Genomic DNA, 20,404 nt, shown 5'->3' on the forward strand with positions numbered 1-20,404 from the left:
TTAATGACCCCACCCACAGCTGTTCTAGTGTTAATGACCCCACCCACGGCTGTTCTAGTGTTAATGACCCCACCCGCGGCTGTTCTAGTGTTAATGACCCCACCCATGACAGTTCTAGTGTTAATGACCCCACCCGCGGCTGTTCTAGTGTTAATGACCCCACCCACGACTGTTCTAGTGATAATGACCCCACCCACGGCTGTTCTAGTGTTAATGACCCCACCCACGGCTGTTCTAGTGTTAATGACACCACCCACGGCTGTTCTATTGTTAATGACCCCACCCACGGCTGTTCTAGTGTTAATGACCCCACCCACGGCTGTTCTAGTGTTAACTCCTTCAGCGATGTCCAGTCAGAAGCTAACCCTGCCGGGGGTCAGGGGTCAGGGGTCATTTGACGGCCAGCACGGCGTCGTAGGACTTCCCGGTCCGGCACACCTGGATGTTGTGGAAGCCCGCGGCGGAGAGCATGCTGTGGTACCGGGAGGGGGGGTGCTCCTTCCCCTCCGTCTGGACCAGCATGTTCAGGGAGAAGATCTGGGCCATGACCGGACCTCGCCTGTTCTCAAACAGCAGAGACTCCACTAGGAGCACACCGCCCCCTAGAGGAGGGAGGAGGAACAGAGATGTGGACATAGTGTTAGAGACTAGGAGGAGGAGGAGGAGGAGGAGGAGGAGGAACAGAGATGTGGACACAGTGTTAGAGACTAGGAGGAGGAGGAGGAGGTGGAGGAGACAGAGATGTGGACACACTGTTAGAGACTAAGAGGAGGAGGAGGAGGAGGAGGAACAGAGATGTGGACACAGTGTTATGTACCGTAGGGCTAAGACAGGCTGGATGGATGCTACTACTCCCTAACACACACACACACCTGGCTGACAGCATGCATATACCTAACCCTAACACACACACACACCTGGCTGACAGCATGCATATACCTAACCCTAACACACACACACACACCTGGCTGACAGCATGCATATACCTAACCCTAACACACACACCTGGTTGAGTAACCCTAACCCTAACACACACCTGGCTGACAGCACCCTGACCCTAACACACACCTGGCTGACAGCACCCTGACCCTAACACACACCTGGCTGACAGCACCCTAACCCTAACACACACCTGGCTGACAGCACCCTGACCCTAACACACACACCTGGCTGACAGCACCCTGACCCTAACACACACACCTGGCTGACAGCACCCTGACCCTAACACACACCTGGCTGACAGCACCCTGACCCTAACACACACCTGGCTGACAGCACCCTGACCCTAACACACACACCTGGCTGACAGCACCCTGACCCTAACACACACACCTGGCTGACAGCACCCTGACCCTAACACACACCTGGCTGACAGCACCCTGACCCTAACACACACCTGACTGAGTAACCCTAACCCTAACACACACCTGGCTGACAGCACCCTGACCCTAACACACACCTGGCTGACAGCACCCTAACCCTAACACACACCTGGCTGACAGCACCCTGACCCTAACACACACCTGGCTGACAGCACCCTGACCCTAACACACACCTGGCTGACAGCACCCTGACCCTAACACACACCTGGCTGACAGCACCCTGACCCTAACACACACCTGGCTGACAGCACCCTGACCCTAACACACACCTGACTGAGTAACCCTGACTCTAACACACACCTGGCTGAGTAACCCTGACTCTAACACACACCTGGCTGAGTAACCCTGACCCTAACACACACACCTGGCTGACAGCACCCTGACTCTAACACACACCTGGCTGACAGCACCCTGACCCTAACACACACCTGGCTGACAGCACCCTGACCCTAACACACACACCTGGCTGACAGCACCCTAACACACACCTGGCTGACAGCACCCTGACTCTAACACACACCTGGCTGAGTAACCCTGACTCTAACACACACCTGGCTGAGTAACCCTAACCCTAACACACACCTGGCTGAGTAGCCCTGACCCTAACACACACACCTGGCTGACAGCACCCTAACCCTAACACACACCTGGCTGACAGCACCCTGACCTTAACACACACACCTGGCTGACAGCACCCTGACCTTAACACACACACCTGGCTGACAGCACCCTGACCCTAACACACACCTGGCTGACAGCACGCATACAGCTTCTTCAGCAGCTGGACACACTTGTCCTCCTTCCAGTCGTGGATGATCCTGGCCAGGACGTACAGGTCCGCAGGAGGGACGTCCCCGTCAAAGAAGTCTCCTGCACACAGAGCAGAACAGAGCAGAACAGAGCAGAACCTCTCAGTAATGATGCAACAGCATGTCTGGGGTGTAGGCAAGGCAAGTTTATCTCTATAGCACATTTCATACAACAGGGGCAATTCAAAGTGCGTTACATACACTACTACAGCATTAAAAGAAATACAGAAAAAGAAGAAAAGGATAGTAAAAAAATAAAAAAATAAAGAATAGAAATAGAAATAAAAATGGCAAGAATAGATACATATATAGAGAAAATGAATAGATAAACATTTAACAACATAATAAATGACAATGAATAAAAAGATATAGATAAGCTATAGAATCATCTGACTGTTACTGTGTAAGTAAGTTTGATGACGTCTGATAACACTCACCCTCCTGGAAGACAAGAGTGTCGTCTTCTTCAGCAAAATGCTTCTTGGCGTTCTGGATGACTTTAGGAAGGTCGAACACAGTAACCGTGGAAGCGGGGTAGGCCTTCACCAACTCACGACCAAGAGCACCAGAACAACCTGGAGAACGTTGCCAAACCAACAGGATAACCAAGGCCGTATCACCAGGACGATAGGCTGACTGACCTTTACATCTGCATGTTCCGAACCGAATTATCCTCACAATTTAGGTTTGAATTACAACTTGAATTACACTTCCTGCATTTGTTAATTTCACTTCACCACCACAAAATATAGAAAATACCACCGCTCATCCGTTATCAGACTTAGCTGAGGTGCTGGAACTGAAGAGTATCAATAGAGTGCAAAAAAACTGCATCCACACACTCAAAACGGTGATAAACATGTAGTTTAATGTTGTTTAACTTTCAGTCATTGGCCTTTGATTCTATAGCTTATCTGCAAGAAGAATGCCTGAAGAATGAAGGTCTATGACCCGAAAGCTTGCACATTAAACAACGTTTTTTGCACAGTGTTTGAGTGTGTGGATGCTGTTTTTGAGTTGACACTGCTGCTGTAACCATGGTTACCTCCGAGGTCAACCATGGTGTTGAAACAGGACAGGTCGAACGCTGTGACGACGTCCGGGCCGTCGATCACCCAGGTGGAGTTCATCAGACCCATGAACTTCAGCATCTCCTCATCTGACCTGGAACAGACACACACGCTCAGATGGACCAACACACAGAACCAAACACACAACAACAACAACATACACTTTCTACATGGATCACTGATAAAAACACATTTTAGTTGAGACATCAAATTAGCGAAATAATTTGTGTTTTCGATCTGGTAGAAGAATATAATGACTTGGAATTGGCACTATTTGCCCTAAGGCAAGCCAAGGCAAGTTTATTTGTGTAGCACATTTCATACAACGGGGGCAATTCAAAGTGCTTTACATACAGTATTAAAAAATACAGGACAAAGAAGGATAGTAAGAGAAAAAAATTATAATAAAAATGGCAAGAATAGATACATATATATAGAGAGAAAAGAAATAGAGAAACATTTAACAACATAATAAGCCAAGGAATAGAAAGATATAGATACAAGTGTTATTACTGCAACTGTATTCGAGCGCTGTGTTGCATTGTTAGATCTATGTCAAGCCAGCCAAAGACACAAAAATCCCTTGAGGCAAATTGTTCAACGCAGCGTCAGCTGAACCGGAGCACAAAGAAATAAATAATGAACTGTCTCTCTGCAGACAGCAGTGGGTCAGACTCACGCAGTCGCCACTGGGTCAGACCCATTCGAGTGTGTTCTAGCAGAGATAGTGGAGCAATTTTATATCTGTCTGTCTTTTCAATTGAGATTTCTCTCTGTGTGCTGAGCTCTTAGAGGTCTCTTTGTTAACACATCCCTGTACAAAGACTCTACAGGAACACAGAACAATGCAACACAAGAAGGAGTCGGGGAGAAACCGTATCAATATTTTATTACTACATACACATTTTCATTACTTTTTTATTCAGGTTCATTCCATCAGTGAATGTCTTCCTGCGCTACATCTACATCTACTTCTCATTTCAGTAAGTGACGGTACTGGGGAGCTTAGGCGGTGTCGACCATGTAACCGCAGGGTTCCCGGTTCGATTCCGGCCACGGACATATCCTGCATGTCATCCCTCCTCTCTCCCTCTCACCCATCCTTCCTGTCAATCTCTACTGTCTCTATCCTCCTCTCTCTCTCTCTCACCCATCCTTCCTGTCAAATCTCTACTGTCTCTATCCTCCTCTCTCTCTCTCTCACCCATCCTTCCTGTCAAAATCTCTACTGTCTCTATCAATAAAAAGAAAAATATGAGTGGGACTGCCCCACTCAGAAAAGATAACTTAAAAAAGTAAATGACAGTATGATGTGAGGTAAGGTAGAGCCACAGTACCTGTAGATGGTCTGGAAGATGTCTTCAGCTGAGAGGCCAAAGGTTTTCTCATTCTGGTTCTTCCCTTCCCTGTAGGAGATGTGACAATCAACCACGCTTGATATGAAGGTCACTAACGAGTCTGTCACTAACGACTCTGTCACTAACGACGCTGTCACTAATGAGTGTGTCACTAACGAGTGTGTCACTAACGACTCTGTCACTAATGAGTGTGTCACAAACGAGTCTGTCACTAATGAGTGTGTCACTAACGACTCTGTCACTAATGAGTGTGTCACTAATGAGTGTGTCACTAATGAGTGTGTCACTAATGAGTGTGTCACTTTCCATTTCTACATTTTCTGGTTCAATTTAGTTCTCGTGCCATTTCTTGGCCCACCTGACATCGTCCACCATGTTGTTTAATCACCTAACAGTCCACCATGTTGTCTACCCACCTGACAGCGTCCACCATGTTGTTCCAGAGAGGATAGATGGTCTGGGACTGGTAGATGATCATGTCGTGGAGGGACTTTGCGCTGCTTTTGGCAAGGTAGAGGTTGGCCACGTCTGTGCTGCTGTAGCAAACTGACACAGAGAGAGAAGCTCCTGTGAGTTCCTGTTGAAGCTAAACAGACGATTCTGACTGAAAGGCATATTTACAAGAGAAAACGTAGACATTCCGTGTTTCAAACTTCAAATAAAAGTCGGAACATTTTGATTGGTTGCCGACTTGCGGCCCATCTGACCGGACCGTGTCCCATACAGGTGTGTCAGCCTCACCAGGTGTGCCAGCCTCACCTGTCCCCTCCACCACCTCCACCTCCAGGATCTCGATGCCCACCAGGACGTCCAGCAGCCTCTCCATTCCGTCCTGGCTGGCCCCCAGCGCTTCCGCCACCTGCCCCGCCCCCAGGGGCTTCTGGGACTGGAGCAGCAGGTCGAACACCCCCAACTCACACGCTGAGAATATCACCTGTTGGGAGGAGGGAGGTTAGTGGTGATAGAGAAGTCAGGCAGTCTGACATATTTGTTTGGTCTTCACATGATCGGCACAATAGAGAAGGAAGAAGGCCAAATGACTTGTCAGTAAATCATGTTTACAATAACAAAAATACAAATGTAAAAACCTTTGAGACTCTGAAGCCGTTGAAATACTCCAGTAGTTTGAAAGGGTAGTCCAGCTCGCTCTGGGAGAGGTGTTCTGCCATGACATGAAGCCCTGCAGGGGGATAACGGTGAGAGGCAATGAGGAGTGATTATGTAAGACTTAACGGTTCGTGGCCTGGGGTGGTCCAGTCCGCGGTCTAACAGTGCACACATATGCCCATGTCGGCATGGGTTAGAATCCGGCCCATGCCCTGCTGACATGCCCTCCCTCTCTCTCCCTTCTTCTCCTACTTTCCTGTCTGTCTTCACTGTATCTGTCCAATAAAAAAAATTAGTGGGACTGCCCCACTCAGAAGAAATTACTTTTTTTTTTTAAAAACGGTTCATTTCCAGATCAAAGAGAAACAGTTAGGATAATCAATCAATACAATAAAGTTGTATTATGGAACTGCCATGTTAAAGCAATAATAATTATATTATTATTTTGGGTTTTAACATGCATGTCGTCATTAAGCAATTACTTTGTAATTGTTGCATAGTATTATTAGCCTAGAGATGAGATCACTGCGGTGTGATACAGTACATATGTATGTGTTACGGTACATGTATATAACCCTAACCCTAGTTTTCCCACATGTACCGTAACATATTATGTACTAACTGTGATCCGGAGGGAAAGCTTCTGATTGTGTTTACATCCATGTTGTTAACTAGCCTGCAGGGATAAGTGTTACCAAGTGTAGCTGCCTCAACATGGGCCCCATATCCTACACACTGTAGCAGCCTCATATCCTACACACTGTAGCTGCCTCATATCCTACACACTGTAGCCGCCTCATATCCTACACACTGTAGCCGCCTCATATCCTACACACTGTAGCTGCCTCATATCTTACACACTGTAGCTGCCTCATATCTTACACACTGTAGCTGCCCCATATCCTACACACTGTAGCTGCCTCATATCTTACACACTGTAGCTGCCTCATATCTTACACACTGTAGCTGCCTCATATCTTACACACTGTAGCCGCCTCATATCCTACACACTGTAGCTGCCTCATATCCTACACACTGTAGCTGCCTCATATCTTACACACTGTAGCTGCCTCATATCTTACACACTGTAGCCGCCTCATATCCTACACACTGTAGCTGCCTCATATCCTACACACTGTAGCTGCCTCATATCTTACACACTGTAGCTGCCTCATATCTTACACACTGTAGCTGCCTCATATCTTACACACTGTAGCCGCCTCATATCCTACACACTGTAGCTGCCTCATATCCTACACACTGTAGCTGCCTCATATCCTACACACTGTAGCCGCCTCATATCCTACACACTGTAGCTGCCTCATATCCTACACACTGTAGCTGCCTCATATCTTACACACTGTAGCTGCCTCATATCCTACACACTGTATCTGCCTCATATCCTACACACTGTAGCTGCCTCATATCTTACACACTGTAGCCGCCTCATATCCTACACACTGTAGCAGCCTCATATCCTACACACTGTAGCTGCCTCAGCCTCATATCCTACACACTGTAGCTGCTGTTGCGTATCAGAATTTGGCAGCAAGGAATTCGAGAGATTAAACTACCTCATGTCACTACCTCATGAACTTGGTTGCAGAAAATCACCATGAAGTGCTTCGAGAGGTTGGTCCTGGCTCACTTTAAAGACCACCTCCTTCTGCAACTGGACCCTGGACTTCCTGACAACAACCTGGCTCTCAACACCAAGAAGACCAAGGAGATCATTGTGGACTTCAGAAAAACTGGGGGCTGCGTACACTCCTCCATCTACATCAACGAGATGGAGGTGGAGCGTGTTCCCAGCTTCAAGTTCCTGGGGGTCCACATCTCTGAGGACCTCTCTTGTCTTGGACCCTCATCTCCTCCCCACCCTGGTCAAAATGACACAGCAGTGTCTATACTTCCTGAGGAGACTGAAGAACCCAGCTGTCTCCTAGGATCCTGGTCAACTTCTACTCGAGAGCATCCTGACTAACTGCATCAGTGAGGCTCTGCAGCGAGTGGAGAAAACCACATCACCGGTGTTCATACCTCTACCGGCTGCACACTCAGGACTTACTACTGCTTGTTTACCACATTACATATGTATTATATTGGTCTCTAATTATACATCTTACATGGTACATACCTCAAGACCTATTGCCCTTGTTCTGTAGATATCATACTATACATATATATCATAACTATATCATATTGATATATATCTCATATATATTCACGTATTATATTCATGTCTTTATACCGTTATTCCTTATACTGTATTAACACCATGCACTGTGTAATGATCATGTATTCTGCACTGTCTGGTTAGAAACTACATCTGGTTGTCTAAGTACTTCTGTGCGACGACAGTAAAGTTGAATTTAATCTAAAAGTGTGACACGCTTTTAATAGAATATCACCATGGTTAATATAGTGGTAAAAACAGACATTTAATTAAAGTGGTGTTGTTGACCTTCTTACAGTTTCATTGCAAAACAAATATTAGACGAGATAAGCGCGACGAGGCGCCGGGCTCCTCTGACCCATGACGTCTCTGTCCACATTAAAACCCTTTAAAGATTTAAAACCTGCCAAGTTCAAACTGCCAAACTGATAGTCTGATGTTATCGCCTAAGCACACTTCAATATCTAGAGACATTCCTCTGGGCTGTTATGTAAGCTGTCTGCGAGCTGTGTTGTTTAGACCGGGTTTAACTTTAGACCGGGTTTAGACCTACCTCTTTAGATCTTTACTGGCGTTATTATTGACAAGCAGTCGCTGTGTAGATCCAGCCGAGGACCGGACGACCAAACCTTGTGAATGAAGCTTCAGAGATGAAACAAACACTTCTGTGTCGATGAGTCCGAGGGATGTTCCGTCCTGCCCTCTCGGTCCTGGCCACCAGGGGGCGATCACACCCTCCGGCCGACTCCACTACTGCAGCCGAGCAGCTGGGCTCAAGGGTCCAGACTCCAGGACATTTTCAGCATTTTTGTCATTTGTAAATTAACAAGTAGCTATGCATCAGTTCGGGAGTGCATCGCCATCATTTGATCTGATCTGGAAGAACCGCAGTGTAACATTTGTATCAATGTAAAATATAAAGGCAAAAATGAGCCGTTATGTAATGAGCAGGCACTGATATAACCTGTGAACTTCAACCTGAGCAACCACGATGAAAATGGACCATGAGGAAACTAACGTGAAAACTGTAGGATAATAATAATAATAACTTTTATTAGTATAGCACTTTTCCTGCAAACATTGCAGCTCAAAGTGCTCCAATCAAATTAATTATTTAGTCATTTAAAGGCAAATTAAAAAGATGGGTTTTTAGTCTTGACTTGAACATATGTGCTGAGGTTGCATCCCTAATGTAAACTGGCAGTGAGACACAATCTGGAGCAGAACATGAGAATGCAGCCTCACCAAATCTCTTCTTTTGTACATGTGGTACACAGATAGGGCTTTCACACCGGCAAAGAACCGTGCCGGTTCGCGTTCGCGAACCTTGGTGCTGTCTGGAGAACCAGCCCGCGTTCATACCAGTATCCTGAACCATCCGCGTCATCAACGATGGGTGATGAAGGGGCGGGATAAACAACATTTTCACAACTAGACGGCAGCTACTTCACTGGAAAAGAGGATAATATCTTCCACTACAGTATCTGAAATAAACACAATTTTCTATTAAACAAAACAAAAGACACTTTCTACATGCGTTCTCTTACTAATCAGCTGCTCCTTTACTGGAATAGTTCGCGCATGTCCGCGTGTGCGTTTGCTGAGCATGTGAGTAAGATAGAGAGAATAATGAAACTTTTGATATTGTTTTTGATCACTAATGATTAGATTTAGATTAGATTACATTTTGTCTACTTCCTCCTTGCTGGTCTCTGCAGCCTAGAATATGACACACCCACTGACGAGCTTGAGAACCACTATTTATTTATTTTCAGGCTCCAAGCGCCGGCCGGTTCCAGGGTACGGTTCTTTGCCGGTGTGAACGCCCTAAGAGAAAACCAGCGTCAGAAGACCTGATGAATAGTATACTTCAAGGTTTGTAAATATCACACATAACTTCATAAGTTATTAACCAAATCAGTTTATTATGCATGAACAAATCCCTTCCTCTATCTCGCGCACGCAGACACACACCCAACATTTAAATACATGACATGGCGGGACTCCAGCGTAGCTCACCATCGCTGACATGCTTTAATAAAATGATAGCTATATTTACAAGATAAGCGACATTTCTCCCAAAGATGAATTTACCCCCCCCCCCATCCCCGATCCCACAACACTTTAAACGTTTTCCTTTTAGAAATTCACCCACGTTTAAAAAGAACTTCAGCAAAAGAAACAAAGAAAAGAAAAAAAGAAAAAACACAAACCATGGGGCTTTTGGCCAATACAACACAGCAATATATGGAGTTCGTCAACTACATAAATATGGCAGTAACACTGAGTAATTTGTAAGGTCTATGTACAAGGTTGTGATGTGGGGAAGTATTCCAGTCTGTGCGTGGACTACCAGAGCATGCCTTTCTAGTCTGGAGAAACCTAACCTAACAAACCGCTCTTTTCTAAACACTTCCAACAGAAAGCGTCATGTGAAGAATAGGTTTTTACAGCCCCGCCCCCTTCTTCTTCTCCTTCTTCTTTTGTGACTGGTCAGAATTTTAGTTGTATAGAACAAACAAAATAAGGCACAATTAATACTTTGACCATTCTGGGGGGATTCTACAGACGTACAGCTGACATGGATGGCGTGTAAACACAAACAGTCGGTTGATTAGAACTGTCATGTGACCTGTCATGTGACCTTCCCTTTGTACTCCCAATCAACGATTCCGTCTGAAGTGATTCAAAACATTTTTTTTGTGGCAAGGACCACTAACGCCCCGCCCCCCCTCCCCCACCCCCACCCCATCCCTGCACTCCCCCACTACGCTACCCCACAAATACAATCACATGGTGACAAACAAAGATAAACTAGTAGTGCATACACTACAAACAACAGGAAAAATACAACTCCTCCCCTCTCCTCTGCCTTTGGTTAGGCCACAGCACTGCCTTTCAATGGTGGTGGTGGTGATGATGGTAATGGTGGTGGTGGTGACGGTGGTGGTGATGATGATGATGATGATGATGGTGGCGGGGGGGGTGGGGCACTCTTTTTTCTTAAACAAAAAAGTCCCACAGGCAATCGATTAATTGATTGATAAGCGTACGAATCGAATGCTAAAGCAGTTCAGGAGTGAAGTGGGACAGAAAGAACGAAACACAAACCAAACAGACGTTCCCAGCCGCCCCCAGACTCCTTTGACCATTCTGACTATCAAGACTCTCTGCACAGCCTCCACCCTCTACTCCGTACAGCCTCTACCCAGCACAGCCTCCACCCTCTACTCTGTACAGCCTCCACCCTCTACTCCATACAGCCTCTACCCTCTACTCTGTACAGCCTCTACCCAGCACAGCCTCCACCCACTACTCTGTACAGCCTCTATCCAGCTCTCTGCACAGCCTCCACCCAGCACTCTGTGACAACCACAATGCTTGTTTTTTTTCTTCTTCACATTAATGCAACAATGACATCCCCAAGGAGAAATTGAGTAAAATGTTTTGCTTTTTCGTTTCCTTTCTCAGTTATACTAATAGCACAAACCCATGTTTATGTTTATGTCATTAAAATCCCCCATAAACAGTTTGTCATAATTTGTTTCTGTTGGTGGAAAACCAGTAGGAGGAAGTGGGAGGAGCTCAGAGCCAGGAAGTTGAGACTCTGAGTCCCCGTTCGTCCACAACAGCTGCAGGCCGGACAGGTGAGGGACAGGTGAGGTCAGGTCAGGTAAGGACAGGTGAGGGACAGGTGAGGGACAGGTGAGGGACAGGTGAGGTCAGGTCAGGTAAGGACAGGTAAGTTCAGGTAAGGGTCAGGTAATGTCAGGTGAGGTCAGGTAAGGGTCAGGACAGGACAGGTAAGGTCAGGTGAGGAAGAGGTAAAGGTCAGGTAAGGGTCAAGTAAGGGTCAGATAAGGTCAGGTAAGGGTCAGGACAGGACAGGTGAGGGAGAGGTAAGGAGCAGGTAAGGTGAGAATAGATTAGGGTTTAAATAACAGGTTTAGGGGGGAGGGGGGGAAGGTAGGTCAGGTAGAATAACAGGTCTAAAGGGGGGAGGAGGGGAAGGTAGGTCAGGTAGAATAACAGGTCTAAAGGGGGGGAGGGAGGTCAGGTAGAATAACAGGTCTAAAGGGGGGGGGGGGTCCAGCTGTAGGGGTCCTGGCTTTGGTCGCTGGGTAACAGTTCAGTCGTGTTTCAGGTGGTCCTTGACGTCCTCCTCGTCTGTGTACTCTGACGGCTCGTCTCCCGGCTTCAGCAGCCGGCCCACATAATCATACTTCTCTGTTGGGGGGCAAAGGGGACATGTCGTTAGCCTCATAGCATAATTATCTAAGTCATATTAGCCTCATAGAATAATTATCTAAGTCATATTAGCCTCATAGCATAATTATCTAAGTCATATTTTGGCCAAATTGAGATATCTGTCTCTCTACTCTCCTAACACTGCTGAATCACGGTGCATTATTGCCTCTATGACATCAGCCCATCAGAAAGCTTGTTGTTACATTCCAAAATTACCATCTGCCCCAAGTCATCTCTTTGACATAGGCATGTTTGACACTACATACAAAGATGGCTCGGCTGACCACAAGTGAAGCACGACTTAGGCAATTACGCTACGAGGCTAACGGCAGATTATAAACCAATACTCTGTCTGTAATGATCATCTGTGAATTCTCAACCAATAACACATCAACTGTCGTCTTCCCCAGCTTTAGGGAGACCAGGGGTCTTTAGGGAGACCGGGGGTCTTTAGGGAGACTTTAGGGAGACCGGGGGTCTTTAGGGAGACCGGGGGTCTTTAGGGAGACCGGGGGTCTTTAGGGAGACCGGGGGTCTTTAGGGAGACCGGGGGTCTTTAGGGAGACCGGGGGTCTTTAGGGAGACATGGGGTCTTTAGGGAGACCGGGGGTCTTTAGGGAGACCAGGGGTCTTTAGGGAGACTAGGGGTCTTTAGGGAGACCGGGGGTCTTTAGGGAGACATGGGGTCTTTAGGGAGACTAGGGGTCTTTAGGGAGACCAGGGGTCTTTAGGGAGACCAGGGGTCTTTAGGGAGACCGGGGGTCTTTAGGGAGACCGGGGGTCTGTAGGGAGACCAGGGGTCTTTAGGGAGACTAGGGGTCTTTAGGGAGACCGGGGGTCTTTAGGGAAACCGGGGGTCTTTAGGGAGACCGGGGGTCTGTAGGGAGACTAGGGGTCTTTAGGGAGACATGGGGTCTTTAGGGAGACTAGGGGTCTTTAGGGAGACCAGGGGTCTTTAGGGAGACCAGGGGTCTTTAGGGAGACTAGGGGTCTTTAGGGAGACCAGGGGTCTTTAGGGAGACCAGGGGTCTTTAGGGAGACCAGGGGTCTTTAGGGAGACTAGGGGTCTTTAGGGAGACTAGGGGTCTTTAGGGAGACCAGGGGTCTTTAGGGAGACCAGGGGTCTTTAGGGAGACTAGGGGTCTTTAGGGAGACCAGGGGTCTTTAGGGAGACCAGGGGTCTTTAGGGAGACCGGGGGTCTTTAGGGAGACTTTAGGGAGACCGGGGGTCTTTAGGGAGACCGGGGGTCTTTAGGGAGACTTTAGGGAGACCGGGGGTCTTTAGGGAGACCGGGGGTCTGTAGGGAGACCGGGGGTCTTTAGGGAGACCGGGGGTCTGTAGGGAGACCGGGGGTCTGTAGGGAGACCGGGGGTCTTTAGGGAGACCGGGGGTCTGTAGGGAGACTAGGGGTCTTTAGGGAGACATGGGGTCTTTAGGGAGTCCAGGGGTCTTTAGGGAGACCAGTAGGGAGACCAGGGGTCTTTAGGGAGACCACCACAGCGCAGGCGTGAACATCCTCACCCATGAACTGCATCTCCCACTCTCTGACGCTCTCCATCTGGACGGCGTTGAGGTCAGACAGGTCGTCGTACTCGTCCCTGAGCGCGTCCCTCTCCAGACAGAAGGTGGCCAGGCCCCGCGACGCGTCACGCCCCGCAAAGATGCCATAAGGCCCGTCTACAGACACACACACACACACACACACACACACACACACACACACACCAGAGGTTAGATCAGGATTAATCACTTAACTGTCACGGCAGAGTACAAGAAGTACTAGACAAGCAAACGTGGTTTATCATCTAACCAGAAGAAGTGCAAACAGTGATACAAGAACGTGAACAGAAACAGAACATTTCATTTAGTGCGTTGGTACTTCTAAAGAGAGGATGAGGGTAAGTGTTGACTTCATAGAGAATTGTCACAGTGTTGTTTTTTTATTCTACCAGATATAATCAATTGAGAACAGATTCTCAGTTACAAACAGACATCATCTGATCCCCATGTGAGACCTTAGCTCTAGGCATTAAGGTTAGGCCCTATTTACTGTGTTGTGCAATAGAAACCAATAGTACTTCAGCCCTCAAGCTCTTTGAGTCACATTAGCATCTCTGTGAGAAGCTCAACACAAACGTTTCTTTACATTTTAAAAGCCACTGTTAACCAACAGATCAGAACGGGAAAATCTGATGTTTGCTGTGCCGGATTTCTCTTATGCATGACAAAACTGGATATTACTACGTCAGCAACTCAAAATAGCCTGATAGCTTTTAACAATGACTGATACCAGGCTAGACTGTCTGTCCAGCAGCACTGCTGAGTGCAAGCTGTGAGGTGTTTTATGGGCATGTTTATGTAACAGGGGGTTGACGGTCAGGTTGACAATGTTAAGGAAATGTTATCTGCTCTCTCTGTCTTTAATAGGATCATCTTCTTCTAAATACAAATAACATCCTACCCAGGAAATGCAGCTGGTGCATCTCATATTTAAAGCGTCTTAATTAGGGTCTCCAACCTAAGACTGGAAGCTACTGTAGGCTATAATAAATAAATATATATATAAAATAGCTGATCCTGCTTACTAACCTCCACCAGCTGGGCTGAGTGTTGCGTCTAACTAGCTGACGTGGTCCAGGAAGCTCCGCGGGCGCAAAGTTCAGACTTTTCGAAATGACTGCAGTCAGATATCATATTGTTATGAGTTGGGTCATATTTTGTCTTGGTCCCAGACTGCAAACAACTGTGTTGAACTACCAGTGTTGTTGAGGATAATAATACTTCTTCTGCTTTCCTCTCAGTTAATATTGAATATTAAACACAAGCCAAGGAGATCGATCTCCTGGATCAAATAGCTTGAAGCGTTTTATTAGTAAACTATTGGGGTTGATCATAACATGGTTTTGTTCTCACACACAGAGAAGTAATATTTTCCACAACAGCAGTCTCTTAAAATGTGCTCCTGCAGCGCCCAGCCAGCCTGGCTCTGCACGTCAACACACCAACCTGCTGCTGTTAGCACGCTAGGCTAGCCCTGACAGAAGTTAGCTAACGTTCAGTCATAAATATTCTTCAACATTGTTTTTGAATAAAAGCTGCCTTCATGTGTCAAAATAGCCCAAAAAGCTCGCTATCTAAAACCAAACGCACTCAACCAAGTTGTACCAGACGTGGGTTATTATGCGTGAAGCCAGCTGGCTGAGATAGGGGTTAGCATAGCTTAGCATAGCATTGCTACTAGCTGGCTGCTTAGGGTTAGCTTAGCTTAGCGTAGCAGCTTATCGCGCCCAGACAGCCGGAGCAGGCAGCTGGGCTGTAGCTTAGCACGCTAACTAACTCGCCAGGTGACGATGGATGTACAACTTCAGACCCGGTCCGGAACACGGTCATACGTTACCTCGCCCATAAAACGTTTTCCCGGTGGTCACATCGAAGACTTTCATGTTAACCGCCATCATGATCCGCGGGTTTTGAAGTCCGTCGTACTCGCCCAGCTGCTCCAGAGTGAAGTCCCGTCTCCTCATCTTGGGCAGAGCCGAGGCCTCCCCGCCTCCCCGGGCCGCGCCAGCCCCGACCCTGCGGCCCCAGCGCCGGTACACCGCGTAGCAGACCGCGGCCACGACCACTAACACACTGACGTTCAACAACATCCCGTATCCCAGACCGAGCCCGCTGTCCGCCTCCTCTGCTGTCCCCTGCCCGCCGCTGGTGTCGACTGGTCCACTCGAAGTGTCTCCATCGTCCGCCATCCTGCTGGTAGCCCTAACCCTAACCCTCCCACTTCACGGCGCGTTCGTAAGTTCCCTGTGAGAGCGCCGGAGTGCCACACTGAGTTCAACGTCACAAAGGGACCAAGTAATTTGATTGGACAAGAGGTGTTCCACGAGTGCTGGTCAGATTTCCAGAGCGTGTTTACGAACGCACCCTCAGCTGGTAGTCTCATATGATTGGACTGCGTCAATAACTTGGTACTTCAGTCTCGGCAGTAGTTTTATGTTTCCTTGACTCACGGTGCCACCAGCAAAGACACGGGCAGGACAATGGGCTATTGATGCACGAGTGATGGAAATTGAATATTTTGAATATAGGCAGCAATATTACAAAGCTATTTTCTATTTATATCATGCCCTTATATATTTGCACTTCTGGTTGGATGCTAAACTGCATTTCGTTGTATTGTACTTGTACTCTGCGATGATAATAAAGTTGAATCTAATCTAATCTGATCTAACCTAATCTAATTTCTCATAAAATGGACTTGTCTTGTGAAATCAAACAACAGGCCAGTTTATAGTGAGCTTGTGCAGAATGTCATACCCAGTACTGAGGTATCATCAAATATGGGTCAACCTGTTACATAGGACAAATATTAATCTCTATAGGACGCCAACATGGGGTTGGTATTGCAGCCGATATAGAACAGCTTCTTACCACTCTGCAGCTGCAACTGCAATGTTGCCTGACAGCTACAGCAGGTCTGCTCTGTCTTCTATGTGACAACTCTCTCCAGACCTGTGTTTATTATAATTACAGTACAGCTGCCTTCCACAGGCCTGAGTGTACTAGCCTTAAGACAACACGTCCCGAGTATCAGACCTGATACTAGTATACTCCAGAGAATTATAGTATGCATGCACTCTTGTACTTCCATTTTTCATTATTTGATTAGGACCCGAAGCCCTGCCAAGCATGGAGGTAGTGTCGTCATGTGAGGAGGCTGACACACCCAGGGTTGGCAGAGGAGGTGTTTGAGGAGTATGTGGAGCGCCCTGACACTGAACACATTACCGCTGTCCAGACCTCAACACTGCCACTTCTGTTACTCACATGTTAGAGGGAACATCTGGCTGGCTGGCTGACACCAGAGGATAATGTAATAATGACTGATTAAGTGAAACAAGGACATGACAGACCACAAACAGATGTTTTTCAATCAATTCTGTAGGCCTACTTTATATCTTTTCACATTTTACAATTCATTAAAAGAAAGTCTGGCATTAACATGCATAGCTAACTAAACACACACACACACAAACACACAAATGATGCAACAAATGTCCGATAAATGAATTAATAAAATAAAATCAAACAGAAAAAAAAATAAGAAATATCAATTGCAAATGATTTGTATAATATGTACATTTTTCAAAACCAACACTTTCACAACTCAGATCTCTCTTGATGTCTTGGGTAAACTGCTGTATAATGTTACTCTGTGAGCACGTAATGATATGTAGTTAAAAAAAAGCCTCTTGAATCTGAAGAATGTTGGCTCATACATAATTATAGTTGTCACAGTCATTCACATTTCCTCATGGTTTTAATATGAAGCGTCAAAGCAAAAAACACCTAATAATTATCTATTCCGTCAAATCCAATAAACAACAATAAATTACCATACCTCCGATAGATTTCTAACTTTATAGAAATAACTTTAGAAAGACATCTAGTTTAAAACATCTAAGTAATTAAGTTGATAGATACTTCCTGATTCAAAAAATCACCCCAACCCGCCCCCCCACCCCACCCCCACCTCCTCCCGCCCCCACCCCCCTTTAAGTTTGCTTGAGGGAGCCAGAAGCAGCACACAATAAAAATAGCATATCTGTCATAGGAGAAGACAAGCATATCTGTCATAGGAGAATACATGGGCCATCCAGCACAAGACCAATACTTCCACCAAAACGCCTGACTCCTGACTGTCTAGGAACTCCAGAAGTAGGTCTGCAAAGGCATTTTGTTTAAAATATAGAAATATAGATGCAATGGTGTCAATTTCAAAACTTTCACCCCAAACAGTTGAGGTAAAAGACGTCCTTCCCATCTGAACATGTGTTGGAATCCAGGGGGGAAAAAAACTTGCATCTCCATTTAATAATAATAAAACTAAAATAAAAATGTTTTGAACACTAATCGAAAGCTGCCATTCTCCATGAGCTCAGTAAGGGTCATGACCCCTATGACCCAAACCAATGAATTCAAAATACCTTGAGAAATGTAAATCTATCTGATGCTATGCTTACGGTATGCACCATTGCCAAAACATACTGTACTCGCTAGGACCTTGCACCAGAGACGACTAAAAAGCACCAGATTAGCTGTAAAAATAAAATAAAATTAAAAAAGTGGGTCAAAAAAATAAAAAAAGTCAAGACACTTATTGAAATGTAAATGTAAGGCATCCCAAAAGAATTCAACACTTGACTAATTCAATGCAGGAATGCATTATTCTGTAAACGTTTGAGCTGTCGAGCGCCTTGATAACTTCACTCTCTACCTGCCTACTGTGATGCTTTAAAAATCAAATGACAACAATCAAATCAATCATCCTAAACAGTCTGACAACAACAACACAACAACACCTCCTCTGAACAGACAGAGAGGCTGTTTGTTTCTGACTGTTTCTCTCTCCTCCTGTCCCCCTGTGAGATGACATCCCTCCATCACATCCCTCCATCACAACAACATCATGATCATTAGTTAGCGTTAGCGGTAGCGTCCGTCTTGGTGCCAGGCTCAGCCCTCCTCCCCTCAGATGCTGGGGCTCTCTTGGTGGGCTCTTTGGGCGCGTTCTGGACCGCTGCAGTGGAGGCCTTGGTGGCTGGAGGGGCCTTGGTAGCAGCAGAGGCCTTGGTGGTGGTGGTGGTAGAGCCCTTGGTGGTGGTAGAGGCAGAAACCTTAGAGCCAGAGGCAGGTGGCTGATTGGTGGTAGAGGCCTTGGTGGTGGTGGTGGAGGCCTTGGTGGTGGTAGTAGAGGCCTTGGTGGTGGTGGGAGAGGCCTTGGTGGTGGTAGGAGAAGCCTTGGTGGTGGTAGAGGCAGTAGAAGCCTTGGTGGTGGTGGGAGAAGCCTTGGTGGTGGTAGAGGCCTTGGTGGTGGTAAAGGCCTTGGTGGTGGTAGAGGCCTTGGTGGTGGTGGTAGAGGCCTTGGTGGTGGTAGAGGCCTTGGTGGTGGTAGAGGCAGTAGAAGCCTTGGTGGTGGTGGGAGAAGCCTTGGTGGTGGTAGAGGCCTTGGTGGTGGGAGGAGAAGCCTTGGTGGTGGTAGAGGCAGTAGAAGCCTTGGTGGTGGTAGAGGCAGTAGAAGCCTTGGTGGTGGTGGGAGAAGCCTTGGTGGTGGTAGAGGCCTTGGTGGTGGTGGGAGAGGCCTTGGTGGTGGTAGAGGCCGTAGAGGCTGAGGCAGAAGGCTGATTGACAGCTGAGGGCTTGGAGGCGGGGCCAGCAGGCTGATTGACAGCTGAGGGCTTAGGGGCGGGGCCAGCAGGCTGATTGACAGCTGAGGGCTTGGGGGCGGGGCCAGCAGCCTGATAGACAGCTGAGGGCTTGGCGGCGGTGGAGGAGGAGGTGGAGTTGTGTCTCCTGCGCCTCCCTTCGTCTCCTGCTGAGGAGGAGTGGCGCCTCCTCCTGCTGCTGTCCTCGCCCGAGGGAGGCTGCAACACACACACACACACACACACACACACACACACACACACACACACACACACAGGTTAGGCCCTCCGCAATGAGCACAACAAAATGCCACGCTACTCCCACATCCATCATCAAACATTCACACACACTCACCCCCCCTGTCTCTGTCTCCCTCTCCCCTTCACACACACATACACACTCACCACCCCTGTCTCTGTCTCCCTCTCCCCTTCACACACACACACACACTCACCACCCCTGCCTCTGTCTCCCTCTCCCCTTCACACACACACACACAGACACTCACCACCCCTCTGACCCAGACCCAGACACTCACCACCCCTCTGACCCAGACCCAGACACTCACCACCCCTCTGACCCAGACCCAGACACTCACCACCACCCTGACCCAGACCCAGACACTCACCACCCCTCTGACCCTGACCCAGACACTCACCACCCCCCCTCTGACCCAGACCCAGACACTCACCACCCCTCTGACCCAGACCCAGACACTCACCACCACCCTGACCCAGACACTCACCACCACCCTGATCCTGACCCAGACACTCACCACCACCCTGATCCTGACCCAGACACTCACCACCCCTCTGACCCTGACCCAGACACTCACCACCACCCTGATCCTGACCCAGACACTCACCACCACCCTGATCCTGACCCAGACACTCACCACCACCCTGACCCTGACCCAGACACTCACCACCCCTCTGACCCAGACCCAGACACTCACCACCACCCTGATCCTGACCCAGACACTCACCACCACCCTGACCCTGACCCAGACACTCACCACCCCTCTGACCCAGACCCAGACACTCACCA

The 20,404-nt window shown here is 47.6% G+C and overlaps 3 protein-coding genes across 3 annotated transcripts in view; all 3 read right to left on the reverse strand.

Moving 5' to 3' along the window:
* Positions 1-390: 390 nt before the first annotated feature.
* asmt2 (acetylserotonin O-methyltransferase 2) lies at positions 391-5,788 on the reverse strand (the record flags this gene model as incomplete). Its single annotated transcript, XM_080545640.1, has 8 exons — positions 391-602; positions 2,130-2,252; positions 2,629-2,766; positions 3,237-3,355; positions 4,599-4,667; positions 5,036-5,165; positions 5,379-5,553; positions 5,708-5,788. 8 exons carry the CDS (start codon positions 5,786-5,788, stop codon positions 391-393), a joined length of 1,047 nt encoding a protein of 348 aa, XP_080401766.1.
* A 4,233-nt stretch (positions 5,789-10,021) lies between these two features.
* On the reverse strand, positions 10,022-15,908 carry pgrmc2 (progesterone receptor membrane component 2). Its single transcript, XM_080533149.1, has 3 exons — positions 15,549-15,908; positions 13,673-13,828; positions 10,022-12,129 (listed from the first exon to the last, which is right to left on the reverse strand). The coding sequence occupies exons 1-3, from the start codon at positions 15,898-15,900 to the stop codon at positions 12,032-12,034; spliced, it is 606 nt and encodes a 201-aa protein (XP_080389275.1). The 5' UTR covers positions 15,901-15,908; the 3' UTR covers positions 10,022-12,031.
* A 1,812-nt stretch (positions 15,909-17,720) lies between these two features.
* larp1b (La ribonucleoprotein 1B) overlaps positions 17,721-20,404 on the reverse strand; it is a 35,973-nt gene continuing 33,289 nt past the window's right edge. The window contains exon 18 of the mRNA XM_080539389.1: positions 17,721-19,575. Coding sequence (XP_080395515.1) covers positions 18,628-19,575 — 948 coding nt within the window. The 3' untranslated portion in view covers positions 17,721-18,627. The remainder of the gene's footprint in view (positions 19,576-20,404) is intronic.

The sequence above is a fragment of the Nansenia antarctica genome (assembly GCF_963989245.1).
Source record: "Nansenia antarctica genome assembly, chromosome: 1".
In the NCBI taxonomy this organism is placed as follows: Eukaryota; Metazoa; Chordata; class Actinopteri; order Argentiniformes; family Microstomatidae; genus Nansenia; species Nansenia antarctica.